This window comes from Podarcis raffonei, chromosome 6, assembly GCF_027172205.1.
Source record: "Podarcis raffonei isolate rPodRaf1 chromosome 6, rPodRaf1.pri, whole genome shotgun sequence".
Taxonomy (NCBI): Eukaryota; Metazoa; Chordata; class Lepidosauria; order Squamata; family Lacertidae; genus Podarcis; species Podarcis raffonei.
This window is the reverse complement of record NC_070607.1, coordinates 17,826,619-17,854,319: the sequence shown is the minus strand read 5'-3', so window position 1 is coordinate 17,854,319 and position 27,701 is coordinate 17,826,619. Positions and strand designations below refer to the sequence as shown.

At 43.2% G+C, this 27,701-nt stretch overlaps 1 protein-coding gene across 8 annotated transcripts in view; it reads left to right on the top strand.

The window, feature by feature from the left end:
• The window catches only part of KCNT2 (potassium sodium-activated channel subfamily T member 2), a 222,285-nt gene that overhangs the window by 134,462 nt on the left and 60,122 nt on the right, over positions 1-27,701 (top strand). For all 8 annotated transcript variants that reach the window (XM_053391460.1, XM_053391459.1, XM_053391457.1 and 5 more), the window contains 2 exons: positions 4,834-4,897; positions 18,991-19,099. In XM_053391460.1, coding sequence (XP_053247435.1) covers positions 4,834-4,897; positions 18,991-19,099 — 173 coding nt within the window. The remainder of the gene's footprint in view (positions 1-4,833; positions 4,898-18,990; positions 19,100-27,701) is intronic.

Below are 27,701 nucleotides of genomic sequence, written 5' to 3'. Positions count from 1 at the left end.
GAGGTCTGTCTGTTTTTGCTATTTATTTTGCATTTTTGTTTTTGCGGCTCTTTTTTTGTTTTGTTTCTGTGACTGTGTGCAACCCAGTTCAGCTACTGATTGATTGATTGTGTGACTGCAGTACATTGTTTATTGCTTTCATTTTATGCATCAGTGGCCTCGTTAGATAGCAAAATTCATGTTAAATTGCTGTTTCGAGGGTTCTTTTTAAAAGTCTGGAATGGATTAATCCATTTTGCTTTACTTTCTATGGGAAAGTGCGCCTTGGTTTTGGAAAGCTTTGTTTTTTTGGAACGGACTTCCGGAATGGATTAAGTTTGAGAACCAAGGTACCACTGTAGGTGGGAAAGTATATTATGGGTTTTAGCTTATTTCCGAACCTCATTTCCTTTCTATCAGAGAAAATAACATTGCTCGGTTCAATGGGTGATATCCAATGGTGAAGGGAATTAGTGAAATGGGAATAGAGGCAATTTTGGGGTATTGCCTTGGAACTTCAAAGGTTACCCTCATTGTGTCCCTCTGTCAGTGGACACAGTTATTACTGGAGACCTGCCAATGTGATTAAATGTTCTGTTTTCAAAATTTCTCCTTACAATATACAGTGAAATTGCAAGGACTTGGAGCAGCTTTGGAAGCAGCCATAGAAGCAGCAATTAGTCATGCTGTACTTTTAATGTACGGGGACGCGGGTGGCGCTGTGGGTAAAACCTCAGTGCCTAGGACTTGCCAATCGCATGGTCGGCGGTTCGAATCCCCGCGGCGGGGTGCGCTCCCATCATTCGGTCCCAGCGCCTGCCAACCTAGCAGTTCGAAAGCACCCCCGGGTGCAAGTAGATAAATAGGGACCGCTTACCAGCGGGAAGGTAAACAGCGTTCTGTGTGCTGCGCTGGCTTGCCAGATGCAGCTTGTCACACTGGCCACTTGACCCGGAAGTGTCTGCGGACAGCGCTGGCTCCTGGCCTATAGAGTGAGATGAGCGCACAACCCTAGAGTCTGGCAAGACTGGCCCATACGGGCAGGGGTACCTTTACCTTACTTTTAATGTAAGGATTTTTCCTGTGCTTTAATTCTTGAGGAAGGGCATTTCTGCTTTATGAAAGTATATGAGAGCCGTCCCCATCAGGCAAGCAGATAGAAAACTAGGCTCAATGAGTATCTAATGTAATCAACTTCACTGATCCTGACCTCACATCAGCTGTCTTAAGATGTCAGTCAAGTCACAGAAGGGGAAAGAATCTATCCATCCATTTATTTCTGCTTTTCACCTGCATCAGCTTTGGACCTGTGCTTTGCTTATGTAAATAATTCAAAATCTGGGGCCTTGTGAGGAATTATTATCTCAGAATGGTGTGAGCACTTGTTTGACACTAAAAATGTAATCACAACCAGTTCTCTTACCACATTCAGTTTTTCTCTGCTATATCTAGGGCTACAATGCAATGCTGGTGAGTTGCTGTTTTTTTCCCTTAAAAAGAGACATATCCAGAATCTAACAAGCAGAGTTAGAAACTGAGATATGAAAGCTAGGATCTAAATGGCACCTTAAACCTAGGTTATGGGGGCACCAATGGAATGTCTATAACAAGAATAAAAAACTGAAAATGAATGAACTGCATCTAAAATAAAAGGCTCATTTTTCACATGGTCTAGTTATTCCCCTGCCCACTCTCCTAATATTCTTAAGAGGGTCTCTTCTCCAGCCTCAGAGAGTAGCTGGAAGTGGGGAGGCAGAAAAAGGTCCTCCTTTCCTTCCACTCAGCAGTTTTAATTTGAAATCTTAAGTGCAGTACTGCACCCAGAGCTCAGAAACTGCTTGTAATAATAATAATAATAATGTACAGTGGTACCTCGGGTTACATATACTTCAGGTTACATGTGCTTCAGGTTACAGACTCCGCTAACCCAGAAATATTACCTCGGGTTAAGAACTTTGCTTCAGGATGAGAACAGCAATCGTGCGGCGGCGGCGCAGTAGCAGCAGGAGGCCCCATTAGCTAAAGTGGTGCTTCAGGTTAAGAACAGTTTCAGGTTATGAGCGGACCTCCAGAACGAATTAAGTACTTAACCCGAGGTACCACTGTATACCCTGCCCATCTGGGCAGCTTCCAACTGGATATTAAAAACACAGTACATTTTTTGGGGTGGGGGTATTAATTACCCCAAATCAATTTGAAAGAAAAAAGTAGAAAGAAATAGTTTCTATATATTTTGGGAGAGAAATGGTGCTTTAAGAAATCAGTGTTCAAATGCAGTCCAAGATTCGCCGTTTTTGTCATTTTCACATGGTGAACTTGTATCAAAAGACCTGTCCCTTAAACATAATCACAGGAATTTTATCCTATAATAACCCCAAAGCCAAGCAACCACAAGGATGTACTTTTCTCCCTGCAAAACATGTAATCGAATGTACCTTCACAAGAGCATTTTTAATGCTTTGTACGAGAGGCAGCATTGTGGGAGCTTAATAGGCCATATTATAAGAAATGTAGCCCAATAAACCAGGAAGTTGCTAAGCAGCAGTATGTCTCTCTCTCTCTCTATAATGAGGATATAGTAAAAGATAAGAAGCCAGTAACCCTTCTAGTAAATGAAGTGTTAGGTATGTTTTGGCTGCTAGTAACACACAAAAAACCCACCCTGAATCTATTCCGTTGCTCATTATCCCAATTTGCATACTATTCGGTAGTCTCTCTATTGAAAAATGTTGCATGTCAGGCTTCTGAAAATTAGTGGCTATGTAGTTCATCTTTTGTTAAAAGCAGCTGCATGGGAATTCTTTTCAAAGCCATTTGTTCCATTCTTTCCTGGAAGTCATTTTGGCTCTCTTGTTTTCAAGTGTTTAATGGGGGTGGGGGGAAAACTAATAGAGGACAGGGTGTGTGATGCTATGGAGAGGACCAGGAAGATTTGGGAAGGGGTGTAAAAAGAAGATTGCTTCCACAACTGATGCAATGGGTGGGCTTTGGATTCTAAGCTCAGCTCCCTGAGCGAAATCGCCAACAGCTTCCTTCCTAGGATGCCTTTTGGAATATGAATAAGATCCTGCACAGTTTGCGTTCTCACTTGCAGTGTCGGTCTCTGTATGTTGCTGGACAAATCTGCCTTTTAAACCTTTTCCTAGCTACATACTCCAAACAATCAAGCATGAAAAACAGCATTTGTCTCCTCACACTGTGAGACCCTGTTCTCCCGAGGCCCTAGGCATAGCTACATCTTACAGATTTGGTGCCAATTCCCTAAAAGACCTACTACTTCCTGCCCAGCGAAGAGCTTTTATGCTGGCAAGACTAAATGCTTTCCCCTCTGCAGTGGCCACAGGTGGATACTTGCAAATTCCTTATCAAGCCCACCTGTGTGCCTGTAATCAAGGAGTACCAGTATCACTGGACCATATTCTTTTGGACTTCCCTTTGCACAGCAGATTCTGCAAACAGATGCTGAGCAAGATATTGGACCTGCAACCCACGGCTCCGAGAGAAAGCCAAATGAGGCTCCTCCTAGAGGATAGGGACAAGCACGTTACTGCCCCAGTGGCTTCCTTTTTAACTTCCATCTTACCCGAAAGGGTTCTTAATGAATCATCCCTCTAGAGAACAGACAGGCAGAACAATCAAGCACCTTGTCATCCTCAACAGCCTCACTCCTGTCCCTTTTAAATTTATCCTAGTGTTTTGAAATGTTTTAATTCCTAATGCCAAGAAAGGTATTTGTATTTGTAACCTTTTCCTTTTCTCGCTGTCTTTGGTCATTTAGGTTTTCTTTAACTTGCTTTTGTTAGCCTGCGTGAGCTTTCTTTTTTCCTTTTTTTCCTTTTTCCTTTTTCCTTTTTTCCTTTTTTTCCTTTTAAGTAAAGGCAGGAAATAAATGCTTGATATTAGCTTTTGCCGCTTGTGTTTGCCACAAGTCAAGCTTTGCCGTTACACTTACAAAAACATGCCATTTCTGTTCCTGCTACTAATGTTGCAGCAGAACCGCTAATCTTATTTTAGCCAAAGTCCCTTTCAAGTTTGATTTGCTTACCTGACTGTTTCACGGTGTATTCATACAAATCCTTGGCAAGTCCTATCCAGAAAGATACATTGGCTTTACAGATTCCATGCTGGGTCATTAGGAAACAGACTGGAAATAAAACATTCAGTAATTTAATTAGGGACAAATACAAGTGAACAATGTGATTCTGCAACTGTTCTGGAATTGTGGCACCCAGTTAGTTTTTTACTGGTTTAAATCTGTTTGGAAATCTGAGTAGCAGAGCAGAATTTTGCTCCTGCGCCATTTCCTTAAAGATTTAATGCTGTTTAATAATAGCAGATTTAATGCTATTTTTAAATATTTCCCTATGTTTCACAAAAAGGGACACGGGTGGTGCTGTGGGTTAAACCACAGAGCCTAGGACTTGCCAATCAGAAGGTCGGCGGTTCGAATCACCCCTGATGGGGTGAGCTCCCGTTGCTTGGTCCCAGCTCCTGCCAACCTAGCAGTTCGAAAGCACATCAAAGTGCAAGTAGATAAATAGGTGCCGCTCCGGTGGGAAGGTAAACGGCATTTCCGTGCGCTGCTCTGGTTCGCCAGAAGCGGCTTAGTCATGCTGGCCACATGACCCGGAAGCTGTACGCCGGCTCCCTCGGCCAATAAAGCGAGATAAGCGTCGCAACCCCAGAGTTGGTCACGACTGGACCTAATGGTCAGGGGTCCCTTTACCTTTATGTTTCACAAAACACATGCACCCACAGATTGTTAAAGTACTTCTCCACACTTCTGATGATGTCTCCATTGAAATCAACAGGCCACATGAGAATGTTTTGCTAATATTTTCGTATGATTTTTAGGATGGATGATGCTGAGGCCTGTTTCATTTTAAGTAGCCGCTGCGAAGTGGACCGAACTGCAGCCGTAAGTTTTTCTTCTTTCTCTTTTTCTTAGTACGCATTTGCTTCTTCTGCGACTTCATTATTTGTTACGAATACATGGGGCAGAAATCAGGAAGAGCAGTTAAAGTGTGCCCAGTTGCAGCAGCTGGATTAAAAAACCACAGTTAAATATATATATTAGGGTGAACAAGTCTCCACTTGATTTAGTGGTGTTTGAGGTGGGGCAAGAAAGCGCATCATGGTCCTATCAAACCAACTTCACACGCCAGCTAACTTGGAGAGAAAGGCAGATTTTCACCATTCTTGCTTCACTTGAACATCACCCAGTTCAGACATTACCCACAACAGTGTGGAAAGTCAGTCTCTATGATCTGGTCTTGAATGACCTGATAATGTACGGGTGAAGGTCTCGCATGACTCCTGCTGATGTCAGTGCCATGTTTCCTAGGAAAAGGGCAATGCTTGCACAGGAAGGAACCATAGCAAAAACCCTTTACCATCTGACCATTGGGAAATGTCTCCTCTGGTGATGTATTACTTGGACCCCATGTAAATTTTGAATCTTTTTTTACCTCCTCTATAACCAGTGCCTATGGGGAAGGGCCTTGTCGTGGCGGCACTGCTTATACCAACGCTTCCCCCTTTTTACAGTCTCATATTCATCATGTATTTCGTTTGTGAACCTAGGCCCAGACAAGGATACTTCCGCTGAATTTCAAACTCCTGAAAGCTCCCTGCCTTTCCTACTGAAATAGTAAAAAATTCACTGCTCTTTGGATTCTTCGATTTCACAAATGGCTAAGCTCAATGGCAAATGGAGGCCCAGCATTGCAGCAGACCACATCTACGTAGCCTATCCACCCCTCTCTCCTCCTGAAACACAATAAAAAGATTTAGTTGAAACTTTATCGATACCATAGCACTGATACACAAGGAAGAAGGCATGCAGTCTGCCCTCCATTATATTAATGTTCTATCACTTGACCATCTGGTCCAACAATTTTTTAAAGTTTTATTTCCCCAGGCTTTTTATCATCTAGTGCAAGCTAGCTGTGCATTTTGTGTTTATTTCACTGCCCTGAGTTAGTTGTCGCTGTTGTTTAACTGCTGTTTGATCCATTTTATTATTGTTGGTTTTATATTTAATGTTCCTGTCATTACCTTGTGGCAAGCCACTCTACTTTTTGCTGAGGGACAGCAGAAAACATTTTAACAGCCAAGGCACAGTCTGACCCCCCCCTTTGGTAATCCGCATAGAACTCTAGCCCAATGGTTGCCATTAATTTTATTCTGAATTAATTTTAGAATGAATTGATTTTATAATGCTGTGATACTTTTATTGTTGTTAACCGCTCTGAGCCCAGCTTCGGCTGGGGAGGGCAGGATATAAATAAAATTATTTATTATTATTATTATTATTACAGCCTCTAGTATTTTAGACCAGACTAATGTTTGGCTATCTGATGATACTGATAATCTGTATGAAGGGACACTAAGTAAGGAATTGCTGGCATGGTTCCCAGGGGTGCAATGACATTCCTTGAAGTCTTTCCCCAGTGCCCATTCATTTACCCCTAGATCATGAAGTGAAGAGGGCGGCTAACTTGGTTTCTTTGTAAAATTACTTAGCTTAAGGAGGAAGTTTAAAGGGTTATCCTCTTTCCCACTTCCTCTTGTGCCAGTGTGGTGTAGTGGTTAAGAGCGGTGGACTCGTAATCTGGTGAAGCGGGTTCGCTTCCCCGCTCCTCCACATGCAGCTGCTGGGTGACCTTGGGCCCGTCACACTTCTCTGAAGTCTCTCAGCCTCACTCACCTCACAGAGTGTTTGTTGTGGGGGAGGAAGGGAAAGGAGATTGTTAGCCGCTTTGAGACTCCTTCGGGTAGTGATAAAGAGGGATATCAAAACCAAACTCTTTCAGCTCCACGCTTTTCAGTGCTTACATTCATTCCACTGACTTTTCCCCACCTCCCTTGAAAATTGAAGTCTGTTCTTCTTCCTTCCAAGTATTTCTCCTTTTTTGTGTGTCTCTGTTGGGTAGTGGGGATGACCCAAGGATCATATAGGTTTGCCTCCAATCAGGAATTATATCCAGAACGATCAAACATTGGAATGCCTTTCTCTGAAAGTGTGTAGTTCTTATTCTAAAATGTCAGTTTTTCAAATGTAATGGTAACGTCTGCCTCCAATTTTCACCTTTTTTTGGGGGGGGGGAGTGTGTTGGCTCTCAGAAGGCTTGAGAATTAAGTTCTTGGCCTTTACAATGTGACTTTCATGCTTACTGAATAGGGAAGCGTATTTTCACATGGGGTTAAGTAGCTGTGCCATGGAAAAATATAAATCCTAAATGAGTTCTGAAAAATAGGAAGCAACATGCAGTTTCTTGCTGCTGCCCCTTTATTCACACTAACATGAGTCATTATAAAATAAAAGAAACTTATGTTCATAGCTGTCAACTTTTCCCTTTTCTTGCAAGGAATCCTATTCGGAATAAGAGAATTTCCCTTACAAAAAAAGGGAAATGTTGACAGCTATGCTTATGTTACCTGCTTATTTAATTTATCTGCCATAAAAAAGTGGTGAACAGATTGCATGAGCAGGACATATGCTCCTAGAGATCATTTATTTACCAATCGTGAAAGAACAACAGATGTAGCAATGGAACTTTAGGGATGGAGGAACCTGCCTTGCACCAGGCCAGATCATTTGCTTGTCTAGCCCAACATTGTCCTCTCTCACCAGCAGTAGTTTTCTGAGGTCTTAAGGAGAGGAATTTCTCATTTCCCTACTATCTGATTATTTCAAATTGGATTGAACCCGGTATCTTCCGTATGCAAAGTGTGAGCTATATTCCATCCCTTAGTATTAGACCAATTCACCTAATCACATTTTTCTTCAGTGGCCATTGCAAGCTGCCCCATGCATACCTTCCAACACAATGTGGACACAATCCAGGAAACCATCTTCCAGGTCCACACATTTGTCACGTGACCTGCGTGAGGTTGTGGCCTCACCAAAAGCACTTTTTGCATGCATGGCACCCCAAAAGTGTGTTTTGGGGAGCTATGCCCCTCCCCTGAAATAGCATGACACTGTGGTGGCCATTTTGACCATTGTCCAGGGCAGTTGATGGGTATGCAATGAATTGATGAGAGTTTGGCTGTATGTATTTGCTCTGTCCTCACTGATACACACACACACATACACACACACACACACACACAGCTACTCTCATTGTGCAATTGTGATATTGGCTTCAGTGGTCTTGTAGGGAATGCTTTAAAAGTCAGGATATAAGTGAACGGTTATGGTTTGTATCCAACTGAGTCATACTTAGAATAGACCAAATAGGATAATTAAATTAGTCATGACTAACTTAAGCCCAGTGAGGTCAATAGATCTGTTCTTAGTTGGATGACACCATATGTATTAGAAAGATTAGGTCCTATTACAGTGTGTCAATTCATCTTTCTCTTACTAAAATAGAAATATTCCTTTGTTACTTTTATAAGTGAGCACAGAATTCTGGTCATTGGGCTTTAACTTTTCAAACTCAACTTTGTCTCCTTCTCTCATTCTTAGTTGCAATCTGTGTAGTGGGTATCACGGGGGGTGGAATCTAAAGAAAATGAGACGCCACATATTAATATCATCTTACATGAACCATAAATTCTACATAGGCATTAAGAGCAAATATATATTTGATTTACTGGGATGAAGGTGCAATGGTTTAATACACATGCACCATTCTGAACTGACATAAGACTTTTTCCAACTATGCTGTGTTATTTTACTTTTGTGGGAAACGTTATTCCTGTCACAAAACCCATCCTGTTGAAATAATTTCTAATTCTTATCAATTTAAGAGTCAGGTGAGATTAAACCATGAACCCTACAAACAGCTTGAGAAAGCCAAACTCTGATGAACCGTCAATCTTTCTCAAGTTGGGAATGACTTGCTGGTACCGTCCTGAGAGTAAATATTGTAATATCGAAAGAAGACATGAGGGCAACTCTAAAACATTACAGAGAAAATGAGTTTGTCACTTTCCAGAGGTGCTGAGTTCCATGAGACATTGGAGAGGGGCTCGCCACATATGTGTGGTGTCACACATGCATCGGGAGGAGGCCGTGAGGCCTGGGGAAGCCCACCGCCATTGCAGGGAGGCCCAAACGGACCCGGTCCCTCAATATTGGGGCGGGGGGTTCAGCCCTGTCCCCGTATAATTTGGGGGGCTGAGCCCCTAAGAGCTGGCGCCTATGTTGCTTTCACACTGCTGCTTGGGCCCTGGTCCTTGGATATGTGTACATGTATGCATGGCATTGCTTTTCATGTTTAGTGCATGCGCTTTTGACCTTTGCTACAGGAAGCACCAGCCAGAGCATGGTCAGTATGGATACAAATGTGATTGCTATGTAAAGGGTGGAGTTTCCCTGTGTATGTTGACAGGGTTATGATGAGGGCTGAATTGAGAATAAGTACCGTATTTTTCGCTCTATAGGACGCACCCGACCATTGGATGCACCTTGTTTTAGCAGGGGGAGAACAAGGGGAAAAAAATCTCCCCCTCTCTGCGCAGCACCCCTTCAGCAAAGCAGCAGGAGAAACGGAGCCCCTTCCATTTCTCTTCCAGCTTAGCTGAAGGGGCACCTATCCTTCAGTGAAAGGAACCTGAAGCCTCTGGAGCACAGTGGGAGCTCCCGCTGCGTTCTGGAGGCTTCAGGCGGCTATTCTGAAGGTGCGCACCCGGAGGTGCGCACCAACCCCTCTCGCTCTCTAGTCTTCAGCGAAAGCATCGCGAGTCCTCCGGAGTGCAGTGGGAGCGCTCCCACTGCACTTCGGAGGCTGCACGTTGCTATCACTGAAGCCAAGGAGCCTTCATTCGCTCCATAACACACACACACATTTCCCCTTAATTTTTGGAGGGGAAAATGTGCGTCTTATAGAGCAAAAAATACGGTAATTATGATAAATACCCATTGAATGGGGGCTTAAGGTAGTAAAGTGGTACCTTGGGTTACAGAGACCTCGGGTTACAGGCAATTCAGGTTACAGACTCTGCTAATCTGGAAGTAGTACCTCGGGTTAATAACTTTACCTCAGGATGAGAACAGAAATTGTGTGCTGATGGCACAGCGGGAGTCCCCATTAGCTAAAGTGGTACCTAAGTTAAGAATGGTTTCAGGTTAAGAACGGACCTCTAGAACTAATCAAGTACGTAACCAGGGGTACCACTGTAATGGCTACCTTTTCTCACTGACTTCAGTGGGATCAAAATATGAATCAGGTGGTCTGAATGCAACTCATGCAGTTGTGTATACAGTGAAGAAAATGGGGAAAAACAAAAGTGAACAAGCACATAAATCTGTGGAAGCAGGCTGCAACAGGGAACCAGACAGAGGGCCTTCTTGGTAGTGGCGCCCGCCCTGTGGAACGCCTTCCCGTCAGATGTCAAGGAAATAAACAACTATCTGACTTTTAGAAGACATCTGAAGGCAGCCCTCTTTAGGGACGTTTTTAATGTTTGATGTTTTATCGTGTTTTTAATATTCTGTTGGGAGCCGCCCAGCCGGATGGGTGGGGTATAAATAATAAATTATTATTAAATTATCAGTATCATCACTTTATGGGAGGGACGCGGGTGGCGCTGTGGGTTAAACCACAGAGCCTAGGACTTGTCGATCAGAAGGTCAGCGGTTCGAATCCCCGTGACGGAGTGAGCTCCCATTGCTCGGTCCCTGCTCCTGCCAATCTAGCAGTTCAAAAGCACATCAAAGTAGATAAATAGGTACCGCTCCGGCGGGAAGGTAAACGGCGTTTCCGTGCGCTGCTCTGGTTTGCCAGAAGCAGTTTAGTCATGCTGGCCACATGACCTGGAAGCTGTACTCCAGCTCCCTCGGCCAGTAAAGCGAGATGAGCACCGCAACCCCAGAGTTGGTCATGACTGGACCTAGTGGTTCCAGCAGTCCCTTTACCTTTATCTTTACCATCACTTTATACAAGATGTATAAATTAAACAAATGTCATCTTCAGGCATACAGCACCACTCGCAATAGCAAGAGAGGTGTAGGAGGCCAGCACTTGTGTGTATTGGCCCCAACTCCCCAAGGTTTCCATGTGTGCTGATTTCACCCCTTCATTTGCAGTCTTTGCATGCTCAGCAAATAGGTCCAAAGACCAGACATGCTTAAAAGCTTCCTTGCCAATGAGAGCCCTGCGTCATTCTAGTTGTGATGGAGGGTTGTTCAGGCAGGCATGCTTAGAAGTCTCCTACTGATCTTTGCACTCAGTGCAGGAAAATTGGGGGCGGAGGCAGAAGAAGGGGCAAGGAGGTGGTCTGCCCCAGGTGTCATCACTGAGGGGGGTGACGTCAACACACCGCCTGCCTGCGACTCCCAAGCCTACCCCAAGCCGTTGGGGGAAGGGGTGGAGCTGCGCAGCCTTGCCGGTGGCCTTCCCCCCTTCCCCCTTCATTTTGACAGCACAGGGGAGGCTTCAGAGTCACGGGCGGGCAGTGTGCCATTGCCCCCTGCTCCCGGGCTACTTCCGGGGGGGGGAGGAGCCTCCCCCGAGCTGTCAAAAGGAAGAGGGAAGGGAGGAAGGCTGCTGGCAAAGTGGTGTGGCTCCCTCTCCCCAGCCCAGGAAGCAGCCCGCCATGGGCGGCTCGCCCCTCGCCCCAGGACGCTCACCCTGCCCCCATGACCCTGCCCTGGGTGGATGAGCACTGCCCAGGAACATTGGAGATGGAGCCAACAGGGACGCACACTCTTGCCCTGGTACACATTCCTTACCCTCAAAAGTTCAGGCCAAATGCTTCAGAAAGGCTAAAGGCAGGGACTTAGCAACAGCAGCATCCTCAACTCAGATTTTGTTTGCACCAAAGGAGATGGCAGAAGGCAGAGGTGGATGTCAACAGAAGGGCAGCCCTTGCCAGGAACCCCAAACTGTGAAGTCCCCTGTCTCCCAGGCCTGCTTGTTCAATTCCAGCTATGACGGCATTGACCTAGAGGAGCAAATTTGGAGACAAATTTGCTAGATTACAATTGAGTCTTCCATAGGTGGTGCATGTTGCCAGATTAGATCTTTGTCTGCCTTTCCATGAAGGGCTATTGAAGTGAATGTCTAATATAAGAATCATTTTTAAATACAGCCAATGCCTTGGCTCTTAAGTATTTCATATTCCACACACACAGTGGGAGAATTTTCCTTTTTAAAAAAAAAGAAAATGTGTCACATTTTGAACATAAATGAAGATGGGTTTTATTCAAACTGTGTTAATATTCACGGGTGATTTTTAAGAAATGGGAACAAATCATTTTATCAATATAAATGTGCAGATCATTTTGTAGCCTTTGGAACAAATGTTATGGAGAGTATAGAGGATTATGAAACACCCTGGGGGGGGGGCAGGTACTGTAATTATTTCATTTATTTCAATTTTTTCCATTTCTAGTTTCTCTGCTCTATAGATATAGTTTTATACATACTGAGGTATTTACTGGAGTTATTTGATTTGTAACTTCTCCAATAAGAAAATCAGTTAAAAAAAACAGCAGTCTTTGGAAACACACAGGGAAAATAGGATAACATGTTCCTTGCAAGTATATGCAGGTATTGAGTTATATCAATTCACATTCATGGGTCATGTAGCATTCCTAGGTCTTGGCAGGCCCTTTTTTATCCAGAACTTGCCAGAACTCAGTTCTGGCACCTCTAAGGTGGGCACCATTGCCATTATAAGAGAAGAATAGAGGCATTCATGGTGAGTTATGGCACCTCTTTCTCTAGAAAAATACCACTGGGTCTTGGCAAAGGCCATTCTAAGTCTTAGGCGGAAAAAGTATTAAGTGTGAGGTGCTCTAGAAAGTTGGGATCTAGCTTGTTGTTCTAGGAACACAATATTTTGTGTAGGGCATGAATAATCCTGGGTTTAAATTCTACTAGATATATATTTTGGTGTAGATGTGGTGTGCGGAAGCAACTATAGCTCATCCGAGGACATTAAAAACAAAACAAAAAATCCCTCCCAGGCAATTGCTGACATACTTCTGTCTTGAGAGGCAGTCACTTTTATACACTGTTCTCTGTTTCTGAGATCTGGTTTCACTTCTTCTATGCTTTGTGAAGAAGAAAAAACCCACCTACCTATGTTTCGGGGTTTGAGTTGCACCCAACATTGGGGGGCTGATGTCACATGCGTGATGAACTTTCTGTGAGTGTGACATGCGTTTTGCATGTGTGATGACTGGGGGGGCGGGGAGCTGAGCTCCATCCCAGTGGACATTGGGGGAGGGGGAGTTGTAGAGGCCTCAGTCCCACAATTAACACACCTGTTGTCGATTTTTGTATGAGTGCTCTGTCCCTTCTTTTTACTAGCACGTCCTGACAACCCTTCTTTTCCTGTGCGCTGGAAATGCTGGCAGGAACTCTGGGACTTGTAGTGGGTAAGAGAGCATGTTGCTCTAACTATACATCCCAGAATTTCCTGTCCATGTAGTACACGGTCTGGACCACCATTGTCTCATTGTGCATAATGTTGGGTTGGTTTTTTTGTCTAAGTTCCAACCATGCTTCTGATTAGTTCCAGCAAATCTCCAAAAACCTTACATTTAGATAGAAGGAAATAAGTTTGAATAAATATCCTCAAATGTGATCTATATTTCCACCCCTCATGGCAATGGTTTTACTGCCTGTAGACCTCCAGGCACAGAGAGGAGGCACATTTCAGTGGCTTCCCAGCCAGCAGTGTAAATGGAGCAAAGGACTCAACATTTTAATGTACTATTTACTGGTCTCTTAACTCGGTTGCCTCATATTCTTCAGGTAGAACCAGGGCATTGTGTTCTATTTTCTTCTATCACCGTGTTGTTGCCTCTGTTCCTGGAGTTGGTTAGTATTTTCCTTTTATTGAATGCACTGAGAATGTCATAACTGGCAAAACTGCCCATCAAGCGCTTCTGAGTTTCCCTGAAGCAACTTTTTAATATATAGCATTGTGCTCAGGCAGTAGGCCTGCAATTACTGCTGGAACATTCTTTATGAATGTACCTAGGACACGTTGAGGAATATGTTGTGTCCTGGATTTTTTGTCTTTTGAATTGTGAGGAAGATGTCCCTCTCTGTCTCAGACCCTGACTTACTGCTGCTTTTTTGAGTTCTGGATCAGGAAGGTTTATTCACTTTCAAACCATTCTTAACTTAATAAATGAATAAATCTGAAAGCTGTTCCTGCCTTGGAAGCCATTGAAAGCCTTGGAAGCCATTTTAACATAACATATCATCACCAATCAAATAATTGTTGCTGAGCCTCAAATTCCTGGGTTTGCCACCCTTTACATCACTATTTTACTTCTCTGTGAGAATTGACTTATTCTACTCCAACTGCAATTATTAGCACTGTTATTTGAAAGTATCTATGGTCCTGAATTTTTGACTGAGATTTTAATATGGGTACCAAACCAAGGAAGCCCTTCCTATCTGGTGATGCTCTTTCTATCTCTTTTCCTGACACCAGCAAGCTTATGATTATACAATCCATTTCATTCCTTAGCATCATTAGGCCTCAGAAATTACCATCAATTGTACTTTTGAAAATGGAAAAAGGAGAAAAAACTGATATGGAGCTCCGATAATAACGTTTTAGACGTTAACGGCAATTCAAAAATGGAGCATTTTAATGTATTAGCACTGTTTGATTTGATTTGAGTCCTGTTGAGTCAAGCTCTTTAAATTTGCTAAGAGTAATTGATTGTAGAATTATGAAGTGAAAGTGAAATATACATAGATATATGCACATGAAATTTCTTGGAAACTAGATGAATTTATTGGTCTTTTATGAGTAAATTCCACCAACCCATCCTCATCCTTCTCAGGTTTGATTCAACATTAGTCCTACTCAGAACAGAGCCGTGAAATTAGTTGACATGGCTAAAACAGATCCATTATTTTCAGTGGGCTTACTCTGTATAATTTCATCCAACACAACCCATACATTTAATTGTGTGTGTGTGTGTGTGTGTGTGTGTGATTTGTTGTAACAATTTTGGTTGAAAATGCTTAACATTATGTTTTCTCGACATGGTAATTTAATAATTATGGAGCCAACATAGCACTTCTGTTAAGTTATCCTCCATTGGCATGCCCAGTTATGAATAGGATGGTTCTAACTTGAGCCCTGTTGGGATGCGGGTGGTGCTGTGGTCTAAACCACAGAGCCTAGGGCTTACTGATTGGAAGGTCAGCAGCTCGAATCCCTGCGACGGGGTGAGCTCCCATTGTTCGGTCCCAGCTCCTGCCTACCTAGCAGTTTGAAAGCACATCAAGTGCAAGTAGATAAATAGGTACCGCTCCAACAGGAAGGTAAATGGCATTTCCGTGCGCTGCTCTGGTTATCCAGAAGTGGCTTAGTCATGCTGGCCATGTGACCCGGAAGCTGTCTGCAGACAAACGCCGGCTCCCTCAGCCTATAGAGTGAGATAAGCACACAACCCGAATCGTCCGCTACTGGACCTAACGGTCAGGGGGTACCTTTACCTTTATCTTGAACCCCAATCCCTCATCTAAACAATTTAGAACAATTTTAGAGATTTTCTCAATCAAATTTTCTGATTCGTACAAATTTTCCTTCTACACTTAGATTAATGCCATCAGAACATGTGTTTTGTGTTTGTATGTGATATATATATAGGACCAAAAATGATCCTATTGTATATTTCATTTTTTTTTTAAAAAAAAGATATTTATTGAGTTTTTCCACCTTTATACATTAAAAAATCAAAAACAAAAAACAAAAAAGTTAAAAACACATAAAGTTTACAATCCTTATTTTCAATAACATATTTCCCTGACTTCCCCACACCTCCCCTTCTTATATTCCAATTCAAATTGTTAATTCAACAAGTTCTTGTCCCCAATTTTTGACCTTTTTATATTTAATTCATTTAAAAAAAACCAATTTTAACTTATAAACATCAGTATTTAAACATCAGTGCTCATTCTTAAAACTTTTTTCTAAAGTCGACCCAAATTCCCTTCCACGAATTCCCCAATTTTCATACTAATAACAAAACAAAATAAAAAAACAGATTATTATTCTGCACCCTATGGATTCCCAAACCCCACCCCACCCTTTCCCGGTTTCAATCCCCAACAAATGTCCATCAGTCTTAGTCTACTATCAGCCTGGAGACCTCATGTCCGAGGCTCTTAATTCTCTCTCAATTCCTCTCTGCCGGTTTTTTTGGTAGTCCTTAATATTAAACACCAGATCTCGGAGAAGCTCTGTCCCGATAGGGTCCATATTTCTTCCAGCCAGACCTCCATACTTAAAAGTGGAGCCTGAATCTTGTTTCTTACTCCTTTTAAGTCCAAATGTCCCAAAAGCTCCAACTTTCACCTTAATCAAATTTGTAATCCATAGGTCTTCAGATCTCCACATAAGGAGATCTCTCCATTCTTCAATCTTCAATTCAAAACAGATTTTCATCATCCAGTACTTATTTTCCTTTGTAGCCATCATGTCAGGCCTCTGGCTCTCCTTCGTCATCTGCAACATTACATCTCCTCCTTCCTTTTCCTCAGAAACAACATATATCTCTTTCTCCACACTCTCAAATCTTTCAAGTTTCTCTTCTTGTCCAGCTGCATGGACTTCATGAGTCAAGTCCTTATCAAATTCAATGGATTTGTTTACTGTTAAGTCCAGAGTTGCAACATTTGTAGCCAAAATATCAATTTGGCCTTGTAACTTTCCCAAGAGAAGAAACACTCTGTCCAATTTAGCTTGAATTTTTCCTCCTTCAGCCATTCTTGTAATGTCCCAAAATCCCCTCTAGAGGGATTTTGGTTACTTTATCTTCCTTCCAGTTCAAATCCAAAAATCAAGTTAGTTTGTATCAGTTCTTCCTTGTTTTCAACAAAATATAACCAAATTGTAGCAAATATATCCAGCAGAGATAGCAGAAACAAAGTTCTCTTTTTCCTTCTTGACAGCTAATTTGACAGCTGTCAAACTCTTCTATATCTCCTCAACAGGCTCTCTCACGGATCACTCCCGGGTCCGGGGGGGTGGCACTTCAGCTCTCAAAATTAGCTCTTATCCTCCAGTGAAATTACTTATACTGCCAAATCGTGAAATTAATGTCTTTTACCCAATAAAGAAGAAGAAATTCTCTCGACCTTAGTTAGCTAGTCCTTGCTTTAGATTATTTATAAGATGGGGAGACGGACTTCCTGTTTGCGCCTTCCCCGATCGTGCCTAATTCAAAAAAATTTTTTTCTTTACAAATCCAATTTCCGTATTACTCATGGGTTGTTACTTTTAGAGTCCAATTGTTCACAAGAAGAAGTCAGCGCTCTCCGACCATGGCATGCGGCTTCACTCCGCAGGAGAAGCAGTCGACTCTCAGCACCGCGCCGCTCACCCCGTCCCCCGTTCCGAAGCCTTTAAAAAGGCTCCTTTGCGGGTCGGGGGCGCAAATGGTGCCCGCCGAGTCACCAAGTTCACAGGCTTCAGCGCCTGTGATTTCTGAGGGTCCCCGCGTCGCCGCAGCGGCAAGACCCGATCCTGCGGAGCCGATTCCCTCCGGAGCTCGGAGGGAATCCGCCATTAGCTGATGGCGCTAACCCGGAAGTGATCCTATTGTATTTCAACAGAGGGCCAAGACTAGGTACAGCTGCTCACTCTTCTAACAGAATGATATGCATGTAAATCTGAGCTGAGCGCTTGTTAAGCATGGATTTCCAATCTTATAAGGAGAAAGGAGGATGTTTAAGGGCAATCTCTAAGAGAACCCCTACAAATGCCTGGGATTATTGAGTTTTCTACTATATTTAAATAGCAAGAGCAGCTTCACAATTGATTGTTTATTTTTGAAGAAAACTCTCTCTTCCCTATATGTTCCTACACCACAGACATTTTTCCTCAGATTACAAACATTGCCTCGGGATCACATGTGGTCATTGATAGATGTGCAGAGATGATAGGCAAAATATTAATCTCAAATATATGACAAATTATTCGCTTTGTCCAATAAGGGTTTTCTTGAATTTTCTGTTTCTTTCATGCCCTTTTAATATTGGATAGGATCAATTAAGAATTACAACTGAGGAGGATATTTCATATATGGTGGTGCAGTTCTACATTAGCTGCATTAGAGAATCAGTGGTTTTCCCCTATCATTGCAGAGAAACAATTATACTGTGAAACTATGTCCTCCATCACGGGTGAGATTCTGCTTGTATGGTGGTTGTGTAGCAGTCATGGACACTTATCAGGCATTCAATTTCAATGCTAGTATCCATAATAACACAATTATTTTATATTTAGAGCTGGTGTACCAGCAAATAGTGGAAACTGTACAAGCCAGCAGTTCTCCCAACTCAATTTTTGCCTCATTCAAACATTTACTACATGCCCTTATGTGAGTCTGTATTGACTCAGTCTCAGTCTTGCCTTTCCATTACAGTGAGGGGATAATAATCCTGTTTATTACTTTAATGTGTTCATGTAACAGTAATTGTTACATTACCTGTGGCTCTCTTGATGTTGCCAGACTACAACTCCCATAATCCTATGCCATTGACTATACTGGCCGAGACTGATGGAAGTTGTAGTCCAACAACATCTGGAGGATCACAAGTTCCTCATTCTTACCATATGTCAATGCTAAACATTAGTAGCTGAGGGAAGTTGCAAGGCCCAGGATACCTTGACCTGTTCCCCAAATTTATTTGGAACCCTAAGTGAGCCAGGAAATGTTCCTAAATCTTTATTTGGTCAACTGATTTATATTAAAATTATCCGAGAGAGAAGCCTGCGAGTCTCACTCACTTTGTGTTATTCTTGACAATAGCATCTACCTGTGATTTTTATTATAATTGATTGTTGGTGTGACAGCCATGGGAATTCCCTTTTCATTACACTAAATAAATAAAAGTATGAAATCTGGAGTGATAATTCCCAACATATATGTCCCAACAAGAAGGTTCTCTTAAAACATAATAACAATGACCTGTTAGTTCAACCAACGTGATAAATCCCATTATTATTATTATTTCCCATTTTGAGCTTTAGAAAACACGTTTGTCTTACATGGCGTCTTCTGTTTCATCCTAGGATCATCAGACTATTTTAAGAGCTTGGGCTGTCAAAGATTTTGCACCAAACTGTCCTCTGTACGTTCAGATACTGAAGCCTGAAAACAAGTTCCACATCAAATTTGCAGGTATGTCTGGGATACTGGTGATAATCCACTTTGGTCAGTAGGGATGGACATTTCCAGTCTGCCCACATCATTTTGACATCTGATCACCTATAATTCCATTTTGTCTTGTTTATGCATTTGGTGTTTCAATTCATTTCAACAAGGTTTGATCCCCAAATGTGGGCTTTTAATCATTTCCCTTTCCACTCTGCTCCCTGTGTATTCCCGCCCAGGACGGCCCTGCCCTCTGCCTCCCCCTCAAAGCTGGCACATCACATGGGGTTGGGCCTTGGCAGTGGCAGCCTCTCACCTCCTCTCCCGCTCTCTAGCAGCGACTATGAGCTGCCCCAGGGAGGAGACTGGCAACAGCAGCAGCAGCAGCTATGGAGAGCACTGGCGGAAGAAGGGGATGTGGTGGGTGCAGTCCGCCCTGGGTGTCATCCCGGGGGGGGTGTCATTGCTGCCCTGCCCCCTTGGGACACTCACCATGGGCAGCACCCCCTGAGATGTTCACCACTTCTGGCACCCCCCTGGGATGCTCACAGCTGGTGGCAATCCCCTGGGACACTCGCGGTACCCCCCTGGGATGCTTGCCACTCATGGCACCCCTTGGGGCACTCGCCGCTTGCCCCACCCCTGTGGGTGGCTAGCCCCACCACCCCCAGGTGCACAGAATGTGCACCACTCCAGGTGCCGGAGCAGCTATCTCCACCTCTGATGGAGAGGCAACGGGGTGCCCATTTGCCACTGCCATCAGCTTGGCACAGGTGTCTCGTCCTCCTCCTCCTCCCTGAGCTCTGTGGCAGCAGCACTAGCAGGGGAAACAGGAACATTCCTAGATCAAATCAGAAGCTGGAATGGCTTTTGTAATTCCAGGACTGTCCCTGAAAAATCGGGACACTTGTAGGGTATGTGGTAAGCTTGTGTCTGGATTATACCACGTCAAGCTACAGGTGAGTGTTCACATGGCTGAATGCTCCTATATACAAAATTAAACAGATAAATCTCTGCACAGAGAGAACTAATATATCAGGTAGGCCACTCCAGAACTCTTTCCCCTGGTGTGTGGGGAATTATTTTGTATAGAGTCCAGACATAGATTTACCACCTTGTGTACATCTCTCAGGGAAGCTTTACTGATTACTTCTTATGCAGTGGATATATTTACTATCCTTAAATATTGCCAGGGTAGTTTACAAATAAGTACAGTGGTACCTCGGGTTATAAACACCTCGGGTTACAAACACCTCAGGTTACAAACACTTCTGGTTGCAGACTCCGCTAACCTGGAAGTAGTACCTCAGTTAAGAACTTTGCTTCAGGATGAGAAGAGAAATTGCGCGGTGGCAGCAGCAGGAGGCCCCATTAGCCTAGTGGTACCTCAGGTTAAGAACGGTTTCAGGTTAAGAACGGACCTCCGGAACGAATTACCGTATTTTTCGCACCATAACACTCACTTTTTTTCCTCCTAGAAAGTAAGGGGAAATGTCTGTGCGTGTTATGGAGCGAATGCCTATGGATGGCGGGAGGATCTGCTGCAGTCGTGAGCAGAGGATCCATGGTTCCCCTTCCTTCCCTCCTCCGTGGCTCGCTTTGAAACAGCAAAGCGGGAGAAGAGCCGCTGAGTGTGGAGGAGAGAGAGACAGAGAGCCTACTTGCTTTAAAGCAGGCTTCCTCAACCTTGGGCCTCCAGATGTTTTGAGACTACAGTTCCCATCATTCCTGGCCACTGGTCCTGCTAGCTAGGGATCATGGGAGTTGTAGGCCAAAAACATCTGGAGGCCCAAGGTTGAGGAAGCCTGCTTTAAAGGAGCAAAGCGGGAGAGGAGAGGAGAGGAGCCGCTTACATGAGTGTAAGAGGCTCCTGTCCGGTTGGCTCCTTTAAAGCAAGCAGGCTCTCTGTCTCTCTCTCCTCCCCACTCGCTAAATAGCAGCAAAGATTTTTCAAGCAGGCTCTCAGTCTCTCTCTCCTCCCCACTCGCTAAATAGCAGCAACGTTTTTTCAAGCAGGCTCTCGGTCTCTCTCTCCTCCCCACTCGCTAAATAGCAGCAACGTTTTTTCAAGCAGGCTCTCGGTCTCTCTCTCCTCCCCACTTGCTAAATAGCAGCAAAGATTTTTCAAGCAGGCTCTCTGTCTCTCTCTCCTCCCCACTCGCTAAATAGCAGCAATGTTTTTTCAAGCCAGCTCTCTGTCTCTCTCTCCTCCCCACTCGCTAAATAGCAGCAAAGTTTTTTCAAGCCGGCTCTCTGTCTCTCTCTCCTCCCCACTCGCTAAATAGCAGCAAAGTTTTTCGCAAGCAGGCTCTCTGTCTCTCTCTCCTCCCCACTCGCTAAATAGCAGCAAAGTTTTTCGCAAGCAGGCTCTCTGTCTCTCTCTCCTCCCCACTCGCTAAATAGCAGCAAAGTTTTTCGCAAGCAGGCTCTCTGTCTCTCTCTCCTCCCCACTCCTCTTATAAGAGCCTTCTCCTCTTATACCTCTCTTCTGCATTATTAACAGCATCCTTCTCCACCCACCCCACATGTGTTATTTGTCCCTTGAGTGCTTTTCCTTCCCTCCCCACTTAAAACATGGTTACAAAGCACGGATCCACACGGATCCTCAGGATTTTTGCACTGGGTCACCCCAAATTCACCATCAGATCACATAGCATGTCCATGGCTACAGCTTGCACCAAAAAAATCACGCACCCACTGTTGCCTGGGGCCGCAGTGGTGCAAAAACGTGGTTACAAAGCACGGATCCACATGGATCCTCAGGACTTTTGCATTGGGCTACTCCAAACTCACCATCAGATCACATGTCTGTGGCCACAGCATGAACCACAAAAATCATACATCCACTGTTTCGTTTAGAATATTTTTTCCCCTCTAAAAACTATGTGTGTGTTATGGTTGGGAGTGTGTTATAGAGCGAAAAATACGGTAAGTTCGTAACCAGAGGTACCACTGTAAAGTATAGTCTCACTGAGGAACTACTGATAAAGCTTAAAAAGATAAGATTTCAAGCATCCCAGACTTATCCAAATAAATTTAGAAAGCCACCATTCTATTATTATTCTCATTAGCCATCTCTTTTCAAACCAAGAATTCTTTGGATTTTTCTTGTAGGGAAGTTGTGCCAGCCCCATAATAATGTTTGTTAGCTATCCTTTCCTGCACTTTATCCAGCTCTATTTAGTAGTTTATTTAAAACTATATACCACTTAATATTTCAAAGTGGGCTATGGTATCCTTCTGTGCTACAGCATAAATGTGCACACACTGTTATTTATTCAAGATGAGAAAAAGTGAAATAGCATTGTCATAAAGAGCTTGTAACTTTTGTACCTCTGATGTCTGGAACACTCAGCATCTCTTCAGAAATATATGCGTCTAAGGATAATATTTTGTTAAGCTGAGACTGCTCTGTGTGCATCACACTATATTCTTACAAGGCACTTTGTCAAGCAAAGGAAATGGGGAAGGCTGGCTTTTTTCCAGGAACATGTGGTCCCTGCTGTGTACTCAAAGCCCGACAAGCACCCGCTGAGATTAATGAAGAGACTTTCACATTGGAATTAAGATGAAAGAATGCACAAAATTTAGGTAACTGATATTTAGGATCTTTTGTACACATGCTGTCTCTCAACTACCTCAAAGCTTCAAAAAGGCTCTGCTGAGTTTTGGTGGGAAGCATAATTTTAAAAAGATGTTTGTGTACAGTACATATTATTAGATTCTTCACTCTTTGCAGCTAGTGCTGTTTTAAAAAATTAAGCATCCGCTGAATGATAGCTTTTGTACAGAATACAGAGGTTCCCAGAAGACCTACCTCTTCCAATAATATTGGTCTATACCAGGGATGGGAAGCCTGTGGCTCTCTGAATGTTATTGGATTATCAGCCCCAACCAACATGGGCGGTGGTAAGGGCTGATGGAGGTTGTGATCTGACAACATCTAGAGTGCCTCAGGTTCCACATCTCTGGTCTACCCATTATACTCAATATATGCAGTAATTGTTGGTGTTTCCTAAAATAGTGGTCCTAAAGACCCACCCACCTTGCTAACCAACTCATTATCAGTTCAGCTTGACATTTCCAGGACAGAACCCACAGAAAGCACTTTATTAATCCAAGGCAGGGAGAGAAAATGTGGCTCCCGCCAGATGTTTTGAACTACAGCTCCCTTAATACCCATCCATGGTCATGGATGATGGGCATTGTATTACTATTACTACTACTAGTAGTGGCAATTTATTTACTTACTTACCCTTCAACCTAAGGTCCCAGCCTAAACCACTGAGCCTCTTGGGCTTGCTGATCTGAAGGTCAGTGGTTCGAATCCTTGCAATGAGGTGAGCTCCTGTTGCTCTGTCCCAGCTCCTGCCAACCTAGCAGTTCGAAAGCACACCAGTGCAAGTAGATAAATAGGTACCGCTCTGGCGGGAAGGTAAACAGCGTTTCCATGTGCTCTGGCTTCCATCATGGTGTTGCGTTGTGCCAGAAGTGGTCTACTCATGCTGTCTGTGGACACCCCATAGTCACTTTTGACTGAACTTAGCCATCCAGGGGTCCTTTACCTTACCTTTACAACTTTAAAACAACTTCTAGGAGGCAGCACATAAATTGTATCAGGGTTGCACGTGTTTGCAAGTCCCCTGCCACCAAACAGTAAAATCCACGGGAGATATGGAGCTACAACTAAACATCCTGATTCATAATTGTAGCACAACTTAAGTGAATCCTGTGGTTCAGAAGATTGAACCCAGGGCTGGCCTAAGACATTCTGCCACTGTGGGCAAAACGCCACTGACTCCACTTCCATGATGCCCCCACTGCAGATCTATGGTTCCTTCCTGTCCAGCCCCTCCTCCCACCATTGCGCATATGATGCTGCTAGCCCTGCCACTGCAACAACATCCTCATCTGCCCCTGCGGTACCATCACAATGCAACAGCAGCAATGTGGGTGCAGCAGTGAGGGCAACCGAGCTGTGGCAGCAGCATGGGCAAAGCCCTGACTGGGCTAGGAGGGGCACAGGGGCAGGGGATGGATCTGCCACCCAAGGCAAATGGCTTCATCATGCCTCACTGATGGGCCAACTCTATTTGATATGTTTGAATTCTCTGGTTTTCTGTTTTATTCACTTCCATGTGTTTTCATGTGTTTTATATCGCTGAGGGTTTATGATTTTGTTTTGTTCAGAGATTTTTGAAACATTAAGCAGTTTATAAATGCTAATAAAAAAAAGTAGAGACATCACCTTGCCAACAAAGGTCCGTATAGTAAAAGCTATAGTTTTCCCAGTAGTGATGTATGGAAGTGAAAGCTGGACCATAAAGAAGGCTGATCGCCGAAGAATTGATGCTTTTGAATTATGGTGCTGGAGGAGACTCTTGAGAGTCCCATGGACTGCAAGAAGATCAAACGTATCCATTCTTAAGGAAATCAGCCCTGAGTGCTCACTGGAAGGACAGATCGTGAAGCTGAGGCTCTAATACTTTGGCCACCTCATGAGAAGAGAAGACTCCCTGGAAAAGACCCTGATGTTGGGAAAGATGGAGGGCACAAGGAGAAGGGGATGACGGAGGATGAGATGGTTGCATAGTGTTCTCGAAGCTACCAGCATGAGTTTGACCAAACTGCGGGAGGCAGTGGAAGACAGGAGTGCCTGGCGTGCTCTGGTCCATGGGGTCACAAAGAGTCGGACACGACTAAACGACTAAACAACAACAAATGCTAATAAGCAAACAGCACAGCTAAAACTCACAAACATCAGGGCAAACAGAACATCATGCATTTCAATGAAACCAGTTCACATTCTGAGGTTAGCAACTACTTTGTAGCACACAAAGTTCTGAAAACAACAAAGGAATTTTCCAAAAGTTTCTCTCCCCACCCCCTTTATTGTATTCTTCTTTTGGCATGTCTCCTGAAAATCCCTCTGCAGGATCTGTCCCTGTTTCTGCAGTGGAAACGTCCCAGCTTGATTTATCTGCATTGCAGCACCGATGCGGTTTATGATGATTTTCAGAACCCAAAATTCTATGCTAATTGAAATAGCAACAATTTTTAATCACTGCGTAACTTCGTAACAATAAATTTCATTTCAAGTGGAGTATCATCAAATGAGTATAAAATCATTTGAAGTATCTACCAGCTCTAATAAGTAAATCAACTATTCTTATACGGTGATTGGGGCAGTAGCTTAACATTTTCATATCTGCTAGATGAATACATCTGTGAAGGCATAAACACCTTCCAGGATTTTGTTCATTTAGCTTCAGGTTACTTCCTGTTCCAGAATATCACTTAGTTGGCTTCCCATCCATGTAAGCAACCCTAATCCTGTAATTGGGCACTTACAAAGCAAGAAAACCAGGTGGCAGCGATTATCATATTTACACAGTGCTTTGCCTAAGTGATGTGTAATAACATGTGCAATCATCATGTACCAGCCCAGTTGGGAAAATGTAGAATACCAAACAAACAGTAGTTACTAAAAGTTCATTCTGTTCAGCCTTTTCCTCTGCCATAAACAAGGATCCACATGGCTCTCAAATGTGCTAGAAACCCTCTATGCATTTACGCTTACAGTACAGTGGTACCTCTGGTTACGTACTTAATTCGTTCCGGAGGTCCATTCTTAACCTGAAACTGTTCTTAACCTGAAGCACTACTTTAGCTAATGGGGCCTCCTGCTGCCGCCATGTTCTCATCCTGAAGCAAAGTTCTTAACCCGAGGTAATATTTCTAGGTTAGCGGAGTCTGTAACCTGAAGTGTATATAACCTGAAGCGTATGTAACCTGAGGTACCACTGTATACCCATTTTTTGTGCTAAGCCCAGCAGTGTTTTAGAATGGGACAATCCTTTCTATCTTTCTTCCATACTAGCAAAACCATTCATTTCCCCCCATCTGTATCTCCTACCTGGGTGTCTAAACACTTAATTTGCTGAACTGGCCCAGCAGTTAAGTACAGAAGTGAAAAGAGCTAGCAATTTTCCATTACAGAATTGCATCCCTCTCTGTGGCTAATTAAATGCACTAAATTGTAGCAGGAGGTTCTTTTTGGTTTTTTGCTCCTATTATTCTCCTCATTACATTTCCCCAATGTTCCCTTTGTTCAGAAATCTCATGCAATTACCAGTCAAGAGTAACTGGACGTCACCTTCAATGAGCAGCTCTATCTCTGACAATTTGGGTAAAATAACACGTCGGATTGTCATAGCTTGGTCAAATGGTGCAATAAAGCAAGTGTGGTCAAAACTGCATGTAACACAAATGGGGCAGAGTCAGATATTGGGTTCCATCTTCTCTATGATGCCTAATTCAATTCATTTGTTGATCTGACATCACTGAGTGATAGAGCTGAATAAATGAATATGAAAATGAAAATGATCAGGGCAAAGATAAGTTGCCTTGAATGATGTGTTAGAAGAGGGAGTAGCAATGCCAGACAGCCTTATGGGTTGTTATTGTTGTTTTGTAATGCATAGGTGCACCCTCATTGAGCATAAAGGACTTTAGATTCCCTGAAATCGAATTGTGTGATTAGATAGATAGATAGATAGACAGCGGATATTCAGGCCTTAGTTGGACTACAACTGCATTCTGTTCCTGATGGTAGAAATTGATTAATTTCTTGTCCCTTCAGATTTCTAGTAGAATAATAATAATAATAATAATAATAATAATAATAATAATAATAAGGCCCCCAATCCTATAACATCATCCCTTATTACAGATGATTTCCTTCTTTGACAAAAGAGGCTTCCATCTTTCTGCTTCATTCTCAAGTTGCTTGAGAATTTCTTTAGATTGTCTGTGGCAGAAGGATTTTGACCTGACCTTATTGTTTGTTGCAAGGTGGCCGAGGATGGTGGATGAACTTTTCTTTTCAGTAAGCATCTCCTCAGTCTCCCCCCCCCCCGTTGCCCACACTTCCTGATCTGAAAAAGCCCCATGAGACTGATCATATAAACTGTGTTTAGTACTGCTTACGTGTTGTTATGCCTGCAAATCAATGCAAACTTAATTAAGCAAATATACAACAGGATTGTGATACATGCTGCAACAATGACCTGATTCGCACATATTGCTAAGCCAAGCTATAGCTTAGTGGGAACAAGCCAGATCACAGTCACTTTGCCCTTCCTTCCTTCCTTCCTTCCTTCCTTCCTTCCTTCCTTCCCCCTCCTCCTGCACTGCTGTAAGCTAAACCATGCTTTGGCTTATCATGCAATCCAAACTGAGGCTCTTGCACACAGCTGTCAATGTTTTCCCTTTTTTTTTAAGCAAAATTCCCTTATTCTGAATAGGACTCCTCGCAAGAAAAGGGAAAAGTTGACAGCTATGCTCATGCATACCCTCCAACATTTCTCTGATGAAAATAGGGATGCCCTATTCAATAATAATAATAATAATAATAATAATAATAATAATAATAATAATAATTTTATTATTTATACCCTGCATATCTGACTAGGTTGCCAGCTTCCAACATCTATAAAAATATAATAAAACATTAAATGTTAAAAAAAACTTCCCTATACAGGGCTGCCTTCTAAAGGTTGTATAGTCATATATCTCCTTGGATTGGGGGACAAGATTCTCTCCTCCATAAATGGTTTCCTTAGGGACA